The 20,658-nt window shown below is 33.0% G+C and overlaps 1 protein-coding gene across 3 annotated transcripts in view; it reads right to left on the reverse strand.

Moving 5' to 3' along the window:
• Window positions 1-20,658, reverse strand: part of SPATA16 (spermatogenesis associated 16) — a 223,248-nt gene that overhangs the window by 113,058 nt on the left and 89,532 nt on the right. For all 3 annotated transcript variants that reach the window (XM_015588523.2, XM_006910842.3, XM_015588522.2), the window contains one exon: window positions 12,603-12,692. In XM_015588523.2, the coding sequence (XP_015444009.1) occupies window positions 12,603-12,692 (90 nt within the window). The remainder of the gene's footprint in view (window positions 1-12,602; window positions 12,693-20,658) is intronic.

The following is a 20,658-nucleotide window of genomic DNA, read 5'->3' on the forward strand; positions in this document are numbered from 1 at the left end:
TGTATCTAAAGGAGAGCTTAGTTGGATACATTATTCTTGGCTGGTAGTTCCTGTCATTTAATAATTTAAATATTTGATTCCACTCTTTTCTGGCTTGTAAGGTTTGTGCTGAGAAGTCTGATGATAATCTAAGGGATTTTCCTTTATAGGTTACCATCTTCTTTTCCCTGCCTGCCCTGAAAATTCTTTCTTTGTTGTTGATTTTCGATAATTTCAATACAATGTGTCTTGGTTGAAGGCCTTTTCAGGTTGAGATAATTGGGTGTTCTATTGACTTCTTGAATTCCAAGCTCCAGCTCATTCCTTAGATTTGGGAAATTCTCGTCCACTATTTGTCTGAAAATGCTTTCTAATCCCTGTTCCTTTTCTTTGCCTTTGATAATGCCAATTATACTTATGTTTCTTCTCCTGGTGCTATCAGCTAGTTCTTGTATTTCTCTTTCATTATTTTTCATTCTTCAGCTTCTCTCTTCTTACTTCTGAGTTATTTCTAGATTTCTGTCTTCGATATCACTGATGCTTTCTTTCATTTGGTCGACTCTATTTCCCAAGCTTGCTATTTCATTTTTCAACTCTTGCGGTGTGTTCTTCATCTCCAGAAGTCCTATTTGGTTCCTTTTGAGAGTTTCAATCTCCTTGCTAAAGAACTCATTCTGCTCATCTAGTTGTTTTTTCAATTCCTGAAATTGTTGATATGATTCGTTTCAGATTTCTTTGAGTTTTTTCAGAAGTACCATCCTGAATTCTGTGCCATTTAAATTGCATATTTCTATGTTTATTAACTTATTTTCTGGAGATTTTTCTCTTTCTTTCTGAGATGCCTTTTCATCTTGATTGTTCATTATGTTTAATAGACTATTTCTCCTCCTGGGTATTAATGGAAGTGTGTTCTGCTTTTTTTTTTCCCAGAAAGAAGATTTATTATGTAATGGTCCCTAGCCTGTTGCTAATAAGATGTTTTTCTTTTGGTTTCCAGTAGGTGGCATCTAAGCCTCTTGCATCTCCACTTTATATAAGGTTTTAATAATGCCTTTTTTTCCCTTATAGACTTTTAATCACGCTCACTACCGTCAGTTTCAGTCCCTGTCAGTGTTAGCGACAGTTTCAGTAGTGTTTGCTCAGATTCTTCTGGGGCTCCACAGCCTGTCTTGGAATGTATGCGGGGAGGGGCCCTCTGGGTTGGGGGATAGGGGATGTAGCTCAGCCTCTGTTTTGCAACTGCAGCCAGTAAAAATCAACTGTAATTTTCTGCTGTCCTGCTTCTCTGCTCTCTGACCTGATGACTGGGCCCTGCTACCGGCTGTGTGGAACTCACAGCACTTCCAGGCAGGGCTGTTCAGGGAAGTTGCCACGCCTTTTCCCCTCACCCTTCTCCTGCAGGGAGCTCTAGCGGCTGTGAGAGGCAGCTTCTTTGTTTCTCCCAGTCTACTGCCTGACACCCAGGGTTCGGACATGTGGTAGCTCTTATGTGCAGATCCCATGCTCAAACGTGCTAGTGTGCAGTTTGGGTATTTTTGTTGAGTTTTAGATGTCCAGCTTATTGTTGTTTCAAAGGGAGAAATCTGGAATTGTCTCTCACTCCACCATATTTAATCCAACCTATTCATTTCTGATAATAGTAATTTGTGTTCTTAATCTTTTTTTCTTAGCCTGGGTAAAAGCTTATCAATTTTATTGATCTTTTCAATAAACCAGTTGTTGGTTTTGTTGATTTTCTCTATTAACCTCCTGTTTTCAATTTTATTTATTTGGCTCTACTTTTTATTATATTTTTCTTCTGCTTACTTGGGATTTAATTTGCTCTTATTTTTCTAGTTTCCTAAAGTAGAACCTTAGATTGATTTTAGATCTTTTTTCTTTTCTAATATATGCATTTAACATGGTAAATTTCCCTCTAAGCTTTGCTTTTGCTACATCCCACAAATTTTGATAATCTACATTTTTATTTCCTTTTAGTTGAAAATATTTTCAGATTTTCTTTTGAGATTTATTATTTGACTTGTATTATTTAGAAGTGTGTTGTTTAATCCCCAAGTATTTTGGAATTTTCCACCTATTTTTGTATTATTGTTTTCTAGTTTTAATTCCAGTGTGGTCTGAGAACAGATGTTGTAATTTTTATTCTCTTATGTTCCTTCTCCCTTTTTTCTCCTCTGATATTTTCATTACATGTGTGTTATAACTGTATAACACACATGTTATACAGCTCCTGGATATTATATTCTGTTTTGTTTTTCTGGTCCATTTTTCTCTTTGCTTTTCAGTTTTGGCAGTTTCTATTGTCATATTCTCGAGCTCAGAGATTCTTTATTCAGCCATGTCCATTCCATTAACGAGTACATCAAAGTTATGCTTCACTTTTATTATGGTGTTTTTGATCTCTAGCATGTCTTTTGATTTTCTTAGAATTTTCATCTCTCTGCTTACATTATTTATTTATTCTTGAATGTTGTCAATTTTTTTTCTATTAAAGCCCTTAGTATGTTAATTACAGTTTTTTAAAAAAATGTCTGTTCTGATAATTTCAACATTCCTGCCGTGATTCTGGTTCTGATGCTTGTTCAGGCTCTTCAAATTGTTTCTTTTCTCTCTCTCTCTCTCTCTCTTTCTCTCTCTTTCTATCTCTCCCTTTAGTATGCCTTGTAATTTTTGTTGAAAGGTGGACATGATGTACTGGGTAGAAGAAACTTCAGTAAATAGGCCTTTTGTAATGTAGGGGTAAGGCATGTGGGGGAGAGGAAGCATTCTAAAATCCTATAATTAGATCTCAGTCTATGATTTAGGTCAGGTGAACCTGTGCCCTTGAACTGTGGCCTTCACCAGTGTTTCTCAGTTTGTTCTCCTCCTCTCCTGTAGGTGTGGGAATGGCTGAAGGGGATTGGAATTGGGTATTTCCCTTCCCCCATGGGGAAGGCTAGAATGAGCTGGAGCTGAGTATTTCCTTTTCTTCAGGTACGTTAGGTTCTGGTGAAATTGTTTCTCTTGAGGGCAGGCCTCCTTAAGAATAGAATGCTCTGGTATACTTCAAAGTGGTTCCTTTTTTCCCTCCTGCTGACATGGGGCTTTTCTCCCATATTCACCATGAGGAACTGGTAGAACCACTAGAGATAAAACTCACAAAAAAGTAGTAATCTCCTTATGACAGGCTCCTCCTAAAATTTTTAGCTCTCAGAGTTGTTTGTCCAGACTGAATCTCCAGCAATCTGTCAATTACAGTTTAGATTTTTTTCTACCTCAGTATTGGTTCCTGGGGAAGTTTCTGCTCAGAGGTTTCTCCTCCAGTAAGTTGTGATTCTCTGTATCTGTTTGTCTCTCTAATTTTGGGATAGCTGATTTGATATGACCTAACTTCTCTTGTGGATCTAAGAATAGTTATTGGTTTTTCAGTCTGTTCAGGTATTTACTTGCTACCACGACATGATAACTTTTACTCCAGACTGCAAACTGGAATATGAAAAACTGATGTAGAAAGAGCCAACATTGAAGATCCATAGCAAAAGGATTTAAGAAGCTGATGTCAAGATAGTTGGCTATCCACTGAGGAAAAACATGACAATAGATTCCTACCTCACACTTTATAATTTTTATATTAATATAAAAATCAATTATTACTGGGTCAAAACTTTAAAGTAAAAAGGAAACTTTTAGAACTTTCGAAGACAATATAGAAGGCTACCATGATGAGCTTGGGATAGGAGAGAATTTCTTAAAAGTCAAACAGTGTCAATCATACAGAAATTTGACTATATTTAACTAAACTAAAATCAAGACTTTTGGCTTATTTTTTATCAAAAGATTCCATAAAGAGTATGATTATATGTCATAAATTGGAAGAAATTACTCTCAACACATACTATTAAAAATTATTAGTACCCAGAATATATAAAGAATCCTCTGATTCAATGATAACAAGGCATTCATTATAAAGTTTGGCAAAGAGCAGAGTGTCATAGATGATGGCTGATAAAATTAAGATAATTTGGGGTGAAGTCCAGGAATGTAATGTTTATACCAAAGTTTCCATTAACAGAATTAATTTAGAGTTAACGTATTAGGGTTTTAAAGATGGTTCTTCAAAGCTTATAACAATAGTAATAATTAATTGAGGGCTTACTATGTGCCAGGCACTGAGTTTAGTGTTTTTCATTTATTATTTTATTTAATCATTATGCTTACTTTGTAAAGTAGTAGTATTATCTCTATTTTATGGTTGAAGAAATTGAAACTAAAAGAGCTTACTTAATTAACTTGCCCAAGGTCACAGAGCTAGTTTTTGTAGTCCTGAGAGTATAGTATAGGCCTTTCTGGTTTGTCTATAATTCTCTAGTGTAGATGATTCTTCTTTAGTAGACAGACATGGAAACAGAATTTTTGATTTATAAGCCATTTTCACAATTAGTGGCATCAACATTAATTTATATGCATAATAGTGTAATGAACCAATGCCAGTATTAAGAAAAAAGGGCGAAGAATTTCAGAGTTTCTGAGAATGTGCTGTTAGGATTTCCAGTCTAATCTTTTATCATGGTATTGTTATTTTTGACAGAAATGAGGAAAGAAAAAAAGGGAGAACTGACTGGAGTGAAGAGCAGGTTACCTGAACATTTGTCTTTCTCTCTGTGTTATTTGAAGTTCCTCCTGCCCACCCCAGGGAACTCTGCACTATAACACTCTTAGGAATAACTGGTATATCACTCAGAATGAAACAGGATGCTAATGATGTATTCACACACTAAATTTTTTAAAAAGTCAGAATCTTGCCCCTTTTAACTCCTTAAAGCAACCAAAATCTTGCCCTTCAACCCTTGTGTTAACATTGGGCTTTTCCAAAATGGAGACATGGTAACTCTCAGAGTGAGACAGGATCTAATAGTCTTGTTGTGAGATCTTGCCTCTTATAGTGCAGTACCCACTCGACATATAGTGGTTTCAATTTTGAGAAACTCATTGTCTCTTAAGGTAGCTCCATCTTTCTTCAAAGAGCTCTAATTGTTAACAACAAAAACAATGATAATAGCTCATATTTTATTGAGAATTTATGATGTGCTAAATGCAATATGTAAATTTTCTCATTTATCTCCATAATAGCCTCTGTGACATAGATACTATTATGATCTCTAATTTACTGATGAAAAACATGGATGTTTTGATCTATTTATCACAATTTTAATATCTGCAGACTAAACTCTAATTCACCTGGCAACACTCACATGTTAGAAAACAGCACAAAACATTCAGTTAAACTTCAGCTCCTTTGGATTAAACTTTTTAAAAATGTTTAATTGATTTTCTACCTTCCATTATTATAGAAAATGTGGAATCAGGTGGACATCTGATTGAATGGAAGAAGGAAGGAAAGAGAAGATCTTTATTTCTTAGCACTTAAAGAGTGACATCCTAGGACCTTTCTGTGTCCTCTTTTATGCTGTCTTCATGGTTCCACTCACTTTTTCTAAGATGCTAGGTTGGATCTATAGCAAAGAAAAAATTTTTTCTGTACTCTGCCATAAGTTTTCTATATCAATATTTGCAGAAATTGCACAGATTCCAAGAATTATGGATTTCTAAACTACTTTAGAAATGTTTATAGGTATTTTAGAAATGTTTATAGGTAATCATTCACAAGAAAATAGGAGCAAAAATAATCATGACAAACATCAGCAAAATGGAGGTATTCATAAAGTCAGTCAATGTTGGTTTCTCTCTAATGAATTTTTGGATGTTCTTTTTAACAGCCTGAGTTAATTTTTTTGTATATTTATGTAAAATTATGTATCTTTGCAAAAATCTACTTATCTTTTGGACCATATCTAAAAGATTCAACTTTTATTTAAGGCAACAGAATTACTTTTAAACTACCTGATGTCATTTTGACCTTAAGATTAGTATTTTGTTATAAGATTAGACATTTATAATCTTCAATTTTGAATTCTTAAGACATAAGAGATGGCTAGAAATTTGAAGCTTTAGTATATTTTAACCTCCCCTTTTTTTCTTAAAATCACAAACACTATACCTTACATACATAAAAATTGGGTGAGCTGTGGTCTTATAGTTGGATATTTAATCTAAGCCATGAGAAATGATTAAATCTGTCTTTATTAATGTCTATTTTAGAAATCATACACCAAGAAGCAATATTTTAAAATTCCTAAGGTCCATACAGCTCTGTCAGATGTCGGGAAAGGGAAGGCCGTTTAATGGTAGAATGATCATGTCCATTTTCCAACTTATAGCCATATGTTACATGTGACTGACTAGTGCCAGCCCACACTAAAGCTGTTCTGACAATGGTAAACTGTCTCCAAGAAGAGAAAGAAAGCCCTACAGGCAGATGGCCAGTTTAAGAATAAAAATTAGGCTACAGTCTTCATTTATTCTGTTCTCAGGCATAAATGAAAACTTAGTTAACCAAAAAAGTCAGATGTATTTTGAGCATCTTACATGGTAAGTGAATGGGTTCTACCTACACTTCCAGTTCAATCAGAACTAAGTTAAAATAATTCCCAACACTACTATCATCGCTTCAGAATCACTTGTCTTGAGTCAACCTGTCAGTATATTCTCACTTCCTTGAAAAATGCATAATAATCTTATTTAAAATCATAGTTTCATGACGCCAAACAAGCTGACACAGTTTCTTGCTGCTCGCTGTTATGGTATTACTCCTGAGCGATACCTTATCTATAGCAATACCATTGTTTTATATTATCTGATTTCTGAACAAACACTTCAGTTTATTTTTGGATCACTCTTTTGGCAGATTGTGATTTATTTATGCATTATTTCCAATTTTCAGGGATCAATTTTGGTAAGAAAAACAACAGAACTGAACATCTAAATCCCCTACTGAGTTTCAAGAAACCCACCTATTCCAACCTCTATTAACCTCTGTTACCTGGTTTGTTAATCTGGGTAGCCATGAATTAGAGTATCTTACAGTATTGTGTTTTGATTTAGCTAAATAGAAAATACTAGTTGGGAAACACACACACATACTATAACAACAACAACAACAACAAACAACAAAACTATCATTGCTACCTACGACGACGACGACGACGATGGAATATTTTGATGCTCATATATAGACCCTAGACCTAAGTGTTTATACTAATTATCATTCAAAAATTGATTCTCTAACGTGTCACACCTTAGGCATGGCTGATTATTCATGTCTTGTTTTTCAAGAGATTTATCATTCAAGGTTTACATTATACATTCATCTGGAAAGCAGATTTCCAGAAAAACAAAATATCTTAAGTAGCCTCGAACTCAGAGTATCAAAAAGAGAAGAAAAGAAAAAATGTAATCATTTATCAGTAAAATCAATGGTAATCACCAAGGAGAGAAAAGAGTTTATAGACTAAATGAAATGCATTGAGAATGGCTTATCGATGATCAGAAGGAAGAGATGTTCACAAGGAAGGAAGAAAATTTTGAGAAAAAGGTAAGAGTCACGGAACAAGAAAAGTGGCAAATAAATTGCAGAGAAGGAGGATGAGAGTGGCAGGTAGTCAAATGGTAAAATAGGAATAAAGGAACGACATTATCAGAGATCAAGAATGAGAGAGACAAAGCTGAGAATTAGCGAGGAGGGAGAAAATTTTCAGTGTAGCAACAAGCAGACTGATACAACTCATTGGCATTTTACCAATTTTCTTCCTTTTTTTATCCTGGAAGGCACAAGTAATATAAAATACCTCTGAAATCTAGTGTGTCATTTAGTGCATTACTTTAAGGAGGATGATGAAAATTTTAGACTCCACATTTTATTATTTAATCTATTTTTCGCAACATTACATACATTATATTAAATAATATTGCAAAATAAAAGCTAAAACAGACTAGATCTGCTGCAGATAGTAAATTAACTAAAGCCATTGCACTCTGTTAAAAGCCATCTTTTTCTAATAGTGGACTACTGGTTTTAGACTAAAATCTTTCCCCAAGTGACCTGCACAAAATTGACGTGGGAAGGAATACTCTTGCTGGTAGAAAGAAACCCAGCTCTTATCCATGAAAGATTAAGCTTCACTATTCACTGAGAGGTGAAAGAGAGGATTTGATTCCGGCTTCATATCTAATGCTGTGGCCCACAGCCTTCTGTGGACTCTAGGGCAATTCCTAAGGTAATGAGTTTGTCAAATGACCAATTTATATCAAATTTATAAAATATTTATTTACTAAAACTTAGTTTATTTTAGCTTTTTAGAAAATTTTTAGCAATGCTACAGATGAATTTGAAGGGAGCCAAGACTCTGGGGTTCTGGAACCTTTAATTTCTCTCTGTTCTTTAGTCTCTCCCTCTGCAGAGTCCATATCTCAGGTTGTGCTGTGTCTAGCTTCAGGGATAAAGCAGAGAACTATTAAAATCATCTCGTTTGATACAAATTGTTGTAAATGCTATAAATAGTTAAAATACAGTTGATTAAATAGGTAAATTTGATCACTTTCCAAAAACCGGGGAAGGAAATTCTAAAAATGTTAAAGTGTCAAAAATTAAAAAATGCCGATTTTCAAATATTAGAAAAAAATCAGTGTAAACTATTCAACTTCCAAATTAAAATTATGGTTATGTTCATAAAAGAAAATAGTAATAGAATATATTCAAGAGCAATAGAGTCATAATATACATGCACGAAGAACATGCTCATTAGAATAATCCATTCTGTGACTTTGGCTTTGGAAATTTTAGTCCCCTTCTAAAATTAAAAAAATACTATTTGCTGAATGTTTCATGAGGAATATGTACATAAGCAAATGTATTTATATTAATTATGCAATAAGATTATTTCTTAAAAAATAAGTTTTCAGTAAACTTTAAATTTGGCGAATTGTATAAATCGATCATTTGGCAAATTAGTTCTTCAGTGAATTACATTTTCATGAATGGGACTACTTCAACTTTCTTAAGTTGACACTGTGTTTCAAAAACCGAAATAATTGCCAATATTTAAAAGTCAAGGAATTTCTTGGAAAGCTCTGAATTGTAATACTATCTCTTAAAGACTCAAAAATATGCAACACTGAACTTACATTTTTATTCACCTATGTTAGCTAGACTTAAATATGGACACTCCTTGGCAGGGCCAGTGGCAGGGTGACCGTATGGCCAGTGTGCTCATGACAGTTCTGGTTTATGCTTGTTTTCCTGCTATAATTTTTAGTAGTGCCCGCTTCCACTATTATAAGTATTCAATGTGACAGGTAAATCATATGATCACTCTACATAGTGATCTCTAGTTCTCTGTAGTAAGTTTATACAATACCCTTTTATCTTGTATTTGGCATCCTTCACACCATCTGCCTGGGCTTTGTAAGTGTTTGAGTGTGTTATTCCTAATCTTCTATCCAGCTATCTAGTTCATGTATGAAGGAAAACACAGCTAAGTCTTCTTCCATGATGGATAAAAAACTTTGTAAGCCTTTTCTTTTTAGTGTTATCTTCCATTTGTTTCTTTTTACACAACATGGTTTTAACTAAAGATTCTGTGCAATGTCGTCCATTTTTTGCTTTATGGATCTTCACTATGAGGGGTATGGTACGATCACATAACTTTAACTACTGTGTGCATACTTTCATATTTATCTTTCAACCAGGGTTATACCAACAATTTCATGTTATATTTTCTTACTGATAAAGCTAAATGGTTATTAACCACCAACTCCAAAACTAGTTAACTTAATTTACAGATCCCAAGCTGGTGCCAAATGCAATGCTAAACACCAAGCACATGGAGATGAAAGACATTTTGCCATTTGTGTTATCAAGGAGTCACTAGTTTTCTTTACAAAATAGTTGGTCTTGGCTTTTGTTTGTTTTTGTTTCACATCTCGGCATATTCTTTTCTTGTCTTATCATCTTTCTTAGAAAGATGTGCCTAATGATATGCACGTGTGTGTATGTGCATGTGTGTGTGTGTGTTAGTATTGGGGGAAGAGGAACAGATTGTAGCAAAGACATTCTACTTCAACATGTATACTTTTACATGCATAGAAACAGAGATATGTTAAACAGCTAGACTACTTGCTATTGCAGGTAAGGCCTCAGAAGTTTTTTGTTTCTTGGGGGGTTACAGCAATCTCAATTTAGATTTGTGTTACGAAAATGTGATTTCATCACTTAAACTAGTGCCAATTGTCTTCTCAAGGGTGACTACCATCCTTGTAGAGCCTAAACTGAAATAAGCATTCTTACTTTTGTTCAGTTTTGTACCATCTATAGATTCTTGCTCTTTCTTCCAGTAGGATGTTACTGAAAAGATATTGACCCATAAAATAAAACAACCTGCCAATTGCCATCAACCTGACTGATACCACACATTCAACAGGGAGTACCAATTCCTCTAGCCTTGCTGGTTGAGAATCTGGGCTTTTATGAAACTGTCTTGGGAATATTTTCTGGCTTATTCACTAGGAATTCCTTCCTACGTAGAGCTGGTTAGGCTCAGAAAACTTTAGACAGCTCGATTTCCAGGTATTGGTTATAAATACTTAATTTAGATCAGATAGAACATGAGCCACTTCACTGGGAATCATGATTTTAAAACATCTTAAATCACATAAAAATGTCATGATTTTTTATTTGGTAGGTGCTTCTCAATCTTAGAAACATGATTACTTGGCATCCTAGAGGAAACAAGCTCAATTTGTTGGCTTTTCCAATAAGTTTTAATATAATGTGCTTATAAGATACCCGAACCAAATTACCCAAATCTCTCAAGAAATTAATTGATAAACATGAAAGCTTTATATATTGATTTATATTTACTATTTTACATTATAACTAATAATTAAGATACTAAAATTTTTATGTTCACTGTTCATAGTTTCCCTTAGGGGAAGAGAAAGATGATCAATACTATACGTTGAGGGCTATAATGTTGTGTATTGAGGGTTTATCAAGGACATCAAGATGAAAAATATTTGTATCTGAAAGTAATGGTATCTAATTCTCTGTTGAAAATTCCATACCAGCGTAACCAACAATTACCAGGAATGTTCTCAAGGAGCATCGTCAGTCACCAAATGTTATTAAACAGATATACTTATTACACTGCAGGGATACACATGTCAATGGTGATGGATATTCAGTACCAATTTTACATGCAAATGATAAGAAATTCCTAATTTTCAAGTTTTTGTTTTTTATTTGTTTGTTTTAGGACCCATAAATAATTTTTGTCATTATTTTAAGTCAAACAGGCTGAATACAATTAAGGTATAATTAATGATATGTTGGTAACCTGACTCTTCCCCAAACCAAAAAAAGCCTGGTTTTGTAGTATTTGCCTATTTCCATAGTGTAAATTCTCCCAGAAGTACTAATTTCTCCTGCAGCTTTCTAGAATCTGTACAAGTTGACCCCAGCACACCACTGGCAGCTTTTTACTAGTTGCATCTTGTGCTGGGGTTGCAATGAGCCTTCTGCTATTGATCTTTTGCTCAGATTATGAAGACACATTAATAAAATGCGTCTTAAGAAACATTGTTTTACAGATAACTATAACATTGATAAATTGATAAGAAAAAATTGATAAAGGCCTATTTTAATTTTTAAAAATGGACATTAAATAGGTATTGTGGCATGTTAGTTGTTTGACTGCAAAGTGTGAGAAGTTGGGGTTAATTCTGCCTTCCATATCCATCATTTAATTGAGTTCAGATAACACCTATGACCATCCTACATAAACAGAATTCATGTCAACCTCATGGTATCAATTTTATGGAACCATTCGATTATCTACTTAAATTCCTTAAACTTCATTTCCAAGAAAGTGTTATTTGAAAATGTTCTAGAGACAGTAACCACCTGCAACCTAAGCCCCGCTTCCTCACCTCTATTAGAAACCACCGACACTTTCTTGCTAAATTCCTGGAGTGGTAAAGAAAAAGCATGTACCTTCCATTGGAAGATGAGAAAAATTTTTGAGAGAATTAATCAAAGAGAAGGGAAGTCTGATATGATGAACTTGATTAAAGAAGAAAAATGCCTTGGTTGTCACAGGTGAGAAGGAATTCTGAATACAGCATCGAGGCTGTTGCACAATTCTTGCAATCTTTTGCCATAAATCTAGGTTCTAGGGATGAGAATATTAAGAGCTATTTCATTAAGTTTTTATGAAATATATTTAAATTCAAGAGACAATATTTCAGGACACCTCTAAAAACCCTTGGAGTTATAATTGATGCCATCTCCTCCAGAAATGGGCTCCTGGAGTCCTTTTTATGGGGATAGATTTCATTTTTAGAACTCAAGAAGGAGATGGCCATAGAATCGTGTCATTACAACCAGTACTAGGAATGTACTTGAGAGCTAGAGGTCAAGTTCATTTCTAATTTTCCATGGAAGTTTTCCCATCATTATCAATGAGCTCATGGCTGGAAAGTTTGAATTTTACTAAGAGCTATGAACACAGAATAGCTTTAATTAAAGAAAAAGATAGTCAATAATTGTTTGTTTGACATTTATAAGACAATAATTCTGGTAAAATCATATTCCGAGAGAAATGGAAAGTTCTGTTATGCTATTACCAGAAGCTGAGAATAAAATTAATTTAACTTGAAATAAATCTTCACAAAAGTTATAACAAACATACCGAGCAGCTTCTGAATATCTCTCCAGACATCTAAACACTGTTGCCTGACGAAGATGATTTCGGAAATAGGCTGGGTTTAAAACAATGCTCCTGTAAAAAGATAAAAGAAACACAAATGTTATTAGGTTTTAAAAAGACAGCTACCAGAAGTGTATAGGAATGAAATAACATGCATCCAATTTTATCTACTATATATTTTAAAAAGTACTAATGAATGAAGCCTTTTCCTCGCTGTAATTGTCAGTGAAGACAAATAAACAAGCATTATTGAAAAGCTAATTAAGGTTGCATGATAAAAGCAATTTTATTTATGGAACTGGAAATCTTTTATAGATATGACAATGACAAAGAGGTTGAATTCAAGTTATATTACATATAAGACGTGATCTTATTTTATTTGCTTATGTCAATAAACCAGGCAAAAATCACGGGTTCTTTATGGTATGTCAACCTATAATGAAGGAGAAGGTTATTAGTTGCTGAATTTCAGTTAAAGGAACTGGAATTTGGGTGACATGTTCATTTGCACTCCATATTTAGTTTCTATGTCTTCTCCTAGCTGGATGACATGGTGGAATGGAAGGGACGTTATACTCTTAAGGACTCTGGTCTTGACCTTGCCACTTTTGGTAAGGCTGTTAATCACTTTGGATTTCCATTTTCTCTTGAAATAACAAGGTTTGACTTGTGGATAAGATGATCAATCTATGCTTACTTCTTGATTCCTCCATCATTTCGTAGAGCGCTGGAGCCTCAACCCAAGCCCAGATGAGAAGATAATCTCTCTCCAACTGCCTTCTTCCCCTAGAGATAATCTGGTAGACATTTTTTCTTTCTTGCTTTATTGAGAGCTAGGCGCAGTTCGAAGTATTTGATATAATGAGGTGAAATGGATAGATGGAGTCCATAGCCCATCACCGAAAGAAGAGATATCCATTAGTAAAAGTTTGAAATGTAGTTTATGTTAATAGTGCATGGTATGTTATTGATGTGGGGTCCAAAATGTTACAGAACGTAGGATTATTAAGTAACCTTCTTGTGAGCCTGTTTTTATAAATTGATGATAATCACTCAGAATTAATTTATTATTGACTTAAGTGGTTCTTAATCTTTTTTCTGAGAGATTCATAGGGCTTTTTGAGAATCAGATGAAGCTATAGACTTCTGTCCAGTATAAAATACATATTGCTTATGGAAACAATAAAATAGAAAAGAAATATCTATCTGGCCCATGTAAAATTATAAAATTATATGATGATGAGATAGTTTGATTAAATAACTTAGCTCACTTTAAGCACAAGTAAACAGAAATCAAGGAGGTTAAAGGACCTCTCTAAAATTATATACAACTAGTTAGTTGAAGAATTTTAAGTTTATTGTATTTGCCATCTCTAGCCACAGCACATTGTATTATATGTTTCTGCCTCTCCTATAATGATTTCTGAATTAGATGGGCCTGAGTTAGTGAAGTTTTATTGTATTCTATGACTAATAATTTGTACAAAGAAATACATCAATTCCCCCAAGAACAAAAATTGTTTGCTTTGGTGATTTCTGATTAAAATGTTGGAAATTTAAAAACCATTTTATGAGTTTATTCCATGTCAGTACTGAACTGCTTATATCTATGATTAATTAAGTTAATTCAGAAAAAGAATATGTTTATAAAGCATGTTTATATATTTTATCCCTGTAAAAATAACCTTGTAAAAGTAGATCAGAGTGAATAAGAGCAGAGCTCTGTCTAGTGGCCTGGGTCTTCCAAGTCTAACCAAAATATTTCCTTTCACATCAAAGATAATTTTTTTCCTCTTATTTTGTAATCATGCATTCACTTATGCATTTTTATTAGTGCCTACAAATGGGACAAAATCCTTACTGAGTGGATGTTTCTAGCCTTCGACATCATTTGCCCGTTATGTAGTGTTCTGGCTTTGTTAAGCTGTTCTCTAACTATCTTGCTCTGCCCAGATTCTTTTGCCCAAAATGGGTTAGACTGGAGAGAAGGATGGGAAGTGGTAGTAGGAGTAGTAGCAGGAGTAGTAGTGAGGGAAAGGTTTAGTAAAAAAGAGGCAGAATGGAGAGGAAGAGTCATTAAAGTGGCTCTTGATGTAGGTGGAGGAGGAGATTTTTGTGAGTAGCAAGGGTTGGTGAAGTAAACACTGTTTGAGCGTGATGTTAAAGAAGGATGGATTTTTAAAAAATTGCTTGTAAATACAAGTTCTTTTCATGGTCTTGGAAAAATATAGAGGACATGACTTTAGAAATCACTATTGCTAGACTGGATTAGGTTATTTTAACCATAACACCACCCTATGATGAATCGCAAGAGGCACCCAAAGAAGACCTGGACCCAGTCTACTCTAAGAGGTGGAGGTATAATTGTAAAAAACATTTAGAAATTTGGGACGAGATATTGTATCTGGCAATTTATTATCTTTGACTCTCTTATAATTATTGCAGCATTCACTGTGTGCTTATAATATGTTCTGTTAGATATTTGGCAAGGAAATTCTAATGGTGATTGTGAAGCCTAATGTTTACATTTTTACTATTTTATTTGATGCTTTCTAAAATGACATACTCTTTTAAAGATGTATTTTACGTAGTGTACAGCTTGTGGAGGAAATGTTGATTTAGCTTTTAAAAAATTCTTAGTCATTTATCATTTGATGGCATTTGGGGAGCTGTAGGAGGCCATCTATGACCAAAATGGACTATCTGACTAGAGCTGTAGTGAAAACAAAAACAAAAAACCTACAATTATAATCAGAGAGAGAAGATATCTGTTCTGGTAGGTCTGATTTTATCATAGAAGAAATAACTCTGAATTAACTATGCTGATAGGGCTTTTGATAAAAAAAGAGAACCATGTTAGAGAAAATAACTAGATTATAGAAATCATTGAATTTTTGCCAGAAGAGTGGAGAGATAGTGCTAGCAATGGGCTATGATTATTCACTCAATTGACTAACCCTTATTTTAAGAGAATGGGGTCATATAAAGTAATAAATATTATAATGGATAAAAGTTTATTTTCTTAAAAATTAAAACTTTTTTTTCAATTATAGTTGAAATTCAATGTTATATTAGTTTCATATGTATAGCATAGTGGTTAGACATTTATATAACATATGAAGTGATTCCCCCCGATAAGTCTAGTACCCCCTTGACATCATACATAGTTATTATAATATTATTGACTATATTCCCTATGCTGTACTTTATATCCCCATGACTATTTAGTAACAGCCAATTTGTACTTCTTTTTCACCCAGCCTCCCAACTCCCTGCTCACCTGGTGAAAGTTTATTTTCTTTATCAATTTTGTCCCTGTGGTATATATTGTTTTTTATTATTTCTACTTATGAATGCTTTAAAATTTATATTTTTAAAATTTATCTTTTATATTAAAGTTAACAGTTTTATATGTGTATGCATGCATGAATGTGCACTTGTTTTAAATCCTAAAGTTATAATGCTGTGAGGCCAGAATATAAGTCTATATATAAGTCTACTGGTGATTATTTGAGGTATCTCAATTCATTTGTTAAATAAATGCTCTCAGTTATTTGATATACTGCTTTTATTATATACAAAGTTCATATGCATGCTTTGATCGAGGGCTAGATTTTATGCTCCATGCTTTTGATTTGTCTGTTTCTGTGATAGAAATTGTTTTAATTATTGTCATTTTAAAATACACTTTAATTTCTGGAAGGGAAAGAAGTGCCTAATGTCCTCTTTGTGAAAAATTTTATTCTTCCTGATGAACTCTATAATCTTCATTTTTTTTTAAAGTTGCAGAAAAACAGCATTTAGTGGTTTTCATGGTGTTAAGAGCATTAGATTAATTTTAGGAAGAAGAGATATTTTTATATTTGTATTTCCATCTAAGAATGTGATATTTCTCTTCTTAATTCAAATATTCTTTTATGCTTCCTACTAATATTTTTCTTGTTAATTCTTAAGTTTTAAAATTATACATGAGAATATAGGTGAATATATGTATATACGCATATATGTTTATACGTGTATATGTACATATATACATCTTATCACTCAAAGTATGATTAGATACACCTGGATTAGAAATATAAAATCTCGATCTCCCATTGTACAAACCTACCGAAGCTTCATTTTAATAAGACCCTCAGGTGATTTGTAGGTACATTAAAGTTTGTGAAGCACTACATATATACATAATAAGAATAAGATTTTTTTCTCTTTATATTTCCTAAGCTATTGTTAGCATTTAGGTATGTACTTTAAAAATACTTATTTTTCATCTTATGACAGTGTTGTAATAATTTAACTTTATTCCCATCATCTGCAAATAATGATGTTGGTACTGCTTTTCAATATTTACATCTTTTTATCTTACTGCATAGGATAAACTTTTTATTTATTTTTAATTTTTAAAATAAATTTATTTATTTAAATTAGTTTCAAGTATACTGTACATTGGTTAGACACCTATATTGTTCATAAAATGACTCCCCCAATTGCTCCCTTCCTCCCCTGGCCCTCCATTTAGCCATCATATTAATGCTAAATGCATTTCCTGTGCTGTGCTCCCTGTGCCCAACTACCAACTACTAATTTGTACTTCTTTAATCCTTCACCCCATTCTCCCAGTCTCCCAAACCCCGCTCTGTCACCAAATTGTCCACTATATTTGTGAGTCTGGTTTTGATTAGTTTGTTCTTTTTGTTCCTTAGATTCCACATATAAGTGAAATCATATGGTATTTATCTTTCTCTATCTGACTTATTTCACTCAGCACAATAACCTCTAGGACTATCCATGTCATTGCAAATGGTAGGATTTCATTTTTTTAATGAAATGGCTGAGTAATATTCCATTGTATACACAAACTATAATTTCTTTATCCAATCATCTGTTGATGGACATTTAGGTTGCTGTCATATCTTGGCTATTGTAAACTGTGCTGCCATGAATATTGGAGTGCATAGATCTTTATGAATTATTGTTTTGGTTTTCTTTGGATAAATACCTACAAGTGCAACTGCTGGGTCAAAAGGTATATCCATTTGTAATTTTTTGAGAAACTTCTATACTGTTTTCTATAGCGGCTGTACCAATTTGCAATCCCACCAACAGTGTATGAGGGTTCCCTTTCTCTGCATCCTCACCAACACTTGCTGTTTTTTGATTTATTGATGATAGCCATTCTGACAGGTGTGAGGTGCTATCTCATTGTGATTTTTTTAAAGTTGATTGGGGTAACATTGGTTAATACAATTATATAGTTTTCAGGTGTGCATTATAATTTGACATCTATATATTCTATTGTGTGATTACCACCCAGAGTCCAGTTTCTTTCAGCTACAATATATGTGATCTCCTTTTCCCACTTCACCCTCTCCCAATCCCCCTATATTTGATCCTCTTTATCCTGTCTACCTCTTCCCTCCTCCCTCACCCTCTACTTTCTGGTAACCACTAGTCCATTGTCCATGTCCCTGAGTCTCTGTTTGTAAGATAAACTTTTTAAAACAGAAATTTAAATAAGTTAGGTGGTCTAGGGATGTTTTATTATGTCACTGATGATTTTGAGTATGAATTGAATAGAGAAAAATTTATTATTTTTCAAGAATTAATATCAGAAATAAATGTATAAGTTTTCAAACACCTTTTGGATCTATCAACATGAGTAATTCAAATCATTTCTACAAAAGATAATTTTTTGTAGGAATGATTTGAATTAATTCCTGATTCAAAAGAAACATTGACATTGATAAACAGAATATTAAAGGATTAAGAAAGTGAATGATAAAAGATAACTACATTCAGGACAAAGGGTGAACAAACAAAATTATTATTTTTATTATAGTGTGATTTTTATAAACTATTATGCAGGAATTGAATTGTCAAAGGTTTTGTACTTTTTAATCTTTTGTTTTATTTCTAAATAACAAAAGCATTTAAAGTTATACATTTTAAAAAATTGATTTCTGGTTCGACCATATCCTTAAAAATGATAGAGTATGTTTTATTCTCAGTTTTTTCCTAATCCCTAATTACAGATTTTAATTCCTGTTTGACTGAAAATTTATTTAGGATTACACTGCTCAATTTGTACAGGGTAGTTTTTCTTATTATGACTTTTATTGTTAAGTTCTGATTTTACTACAATATAAATAGAGAATATGTTTTGTGTGTTTCTGCTTTTCAGATATATCAAGAGTAATAAATAACAGAGTGTTGTGAATATTTTAATGGCATGTGGAAGAATTAATACAGTCTTCATTTGTAAGGTATTGCTAGTTAGAAACCACTAAAAGTGAACTTATAAGATTTTCAGTGATCTAAATAAAATTTCTAGATAAATACCTTTAAACGTCACTCAAATTCCTTAGGAGATCTTCCTAGACCTAAATTTTAATGGTAATTATTACCATTTCAAAATTCAGTTTTTTTTTAAAGGATATATTGATTTTCATGTTGTTTGTTTTCATCTTTATACTTATTTTCTAATTTTTAGAGAATAAACTTTTCTGTTTTAATACTTTTATTTAATTCAGTTTTTTAAAGGTATAATTTACATGCAGTATTTATCTTTTTAAAGTGTACAAGTTTGATGCATTTTGACAAATTTATAATTATCACCACAATTAAAATATAGAATATTTCCAACAACAACAAAAAGTGGCATTGGAGGCACGAGAGTTTCTTACCTATTCCCTCAGACAGAGTTGTGTTTTGCTTCCACATCTCCACCAGAAGCTATGGATTATAGCCTGGACTCTGTAAATAAGGATGTTAGCTATCACTCCTTCAACAGCTTAAGGTTTTAGTTTTATATGAGATTAAAGATCAAAGAAGCAATTTCTTATCTGGGCAACAATGCCTATGTCCAGTACCCTTTACCTTGCTTAGTCGTTAGCAAAGTAAATTAACATTGATTTATCTTTCTGAATGACAATCCTCTTACTCTGCTAGTAAAGTGCTGACATATTGTTTTAGAAATAGTTGGTAGATTTAGAGGATACCAGGAATTTGTAGTATTTTAATTTCACCAAAGCATAATGTCCTTGTGAATAAGATGGTGACATTTATTCTGGATAATGGCATCATTCAGTAGATAATAAGTAGTTGAACAATTGATTGGTACTATTGGAGTATGGTCTGGGTTATTATGAAAGAAGGAATTTAATGGCTTATCTTTAGCCCCACCCCCTTTTTGTTGTGGACAGTATATGCATTAGTGACCAAGATTAAGAGATTGAAAGGATGCCTATCAAATTTTCAAGTGGCATAAATTTTGCCTAACGAAGGATTAAAATCACTGATGATAGAAGCTAAATTCAAAATGATCTGGACTGGTTAAAAATAAAAACTTGATGTTGTGAATTTTAAAGATCAGTTTTACAGATATAATCACAAGTTGAGTGTGACCACGTAGAAAAAGTTTAAATATTTAAAACTAATCACAAGCTTAATGTGATATGACAATATGATAGAGCTACAAAAACTATACATAAAATTTTACATTAAATTAATCAAAGGTATTGTGTCCAAATAATATGATATTTTCAATCAATTGTGCCTTAATTATATAGTCTCTCGAATCCATCTATATTTCAGAGCATCTGTGAGAATCATCACAGTATTGGAATGTGTCTAGACTGTCCAATGGGTCTGGAAAACAGTGTGTTAAAAATATGGAATGAAAATGATATGTTTAGAGAGTTAAATAAGATTAGTGGAAACTAAGTAAATACTTTCATATACAAAAACTTAACATGCAGAAAATAGAATAATTATTCTATATAATAGCAGATGAGGCCAGGCAAAAACCAGTATTATAAAATTATAAATAGTTTAGTTCAACATACGGAGAGACTTATTAACCAATGATGTAACAGGCTTTGAGGAGAGTTTCCTATTACTGGAATCATTTAAATGATATTTAGAATGCCATCTGTCAGGATATGTAGAAGATATTCTTGACTGATGAGGAGATTAGACTAAATGACTTTCAAGTATATCCACAAAAATCCCTTATAACATATTGTCAAGCACTGCAAAG

The sequence above is a fragment of the Pteropus alecto genome, unplaced genomic scaffold (genome assembly GCF_000325575.1).
Source record: "Pteropus alecto unplaced genomic scaffold, ASM32557v1 scaffold33, whole genome shotgun sequence".
NCBI lineage: Eukaryota > Metazoa > Chordata > Mammalia > Chiroptera > Pteropodidae > Pteropus > Pteropus alecto.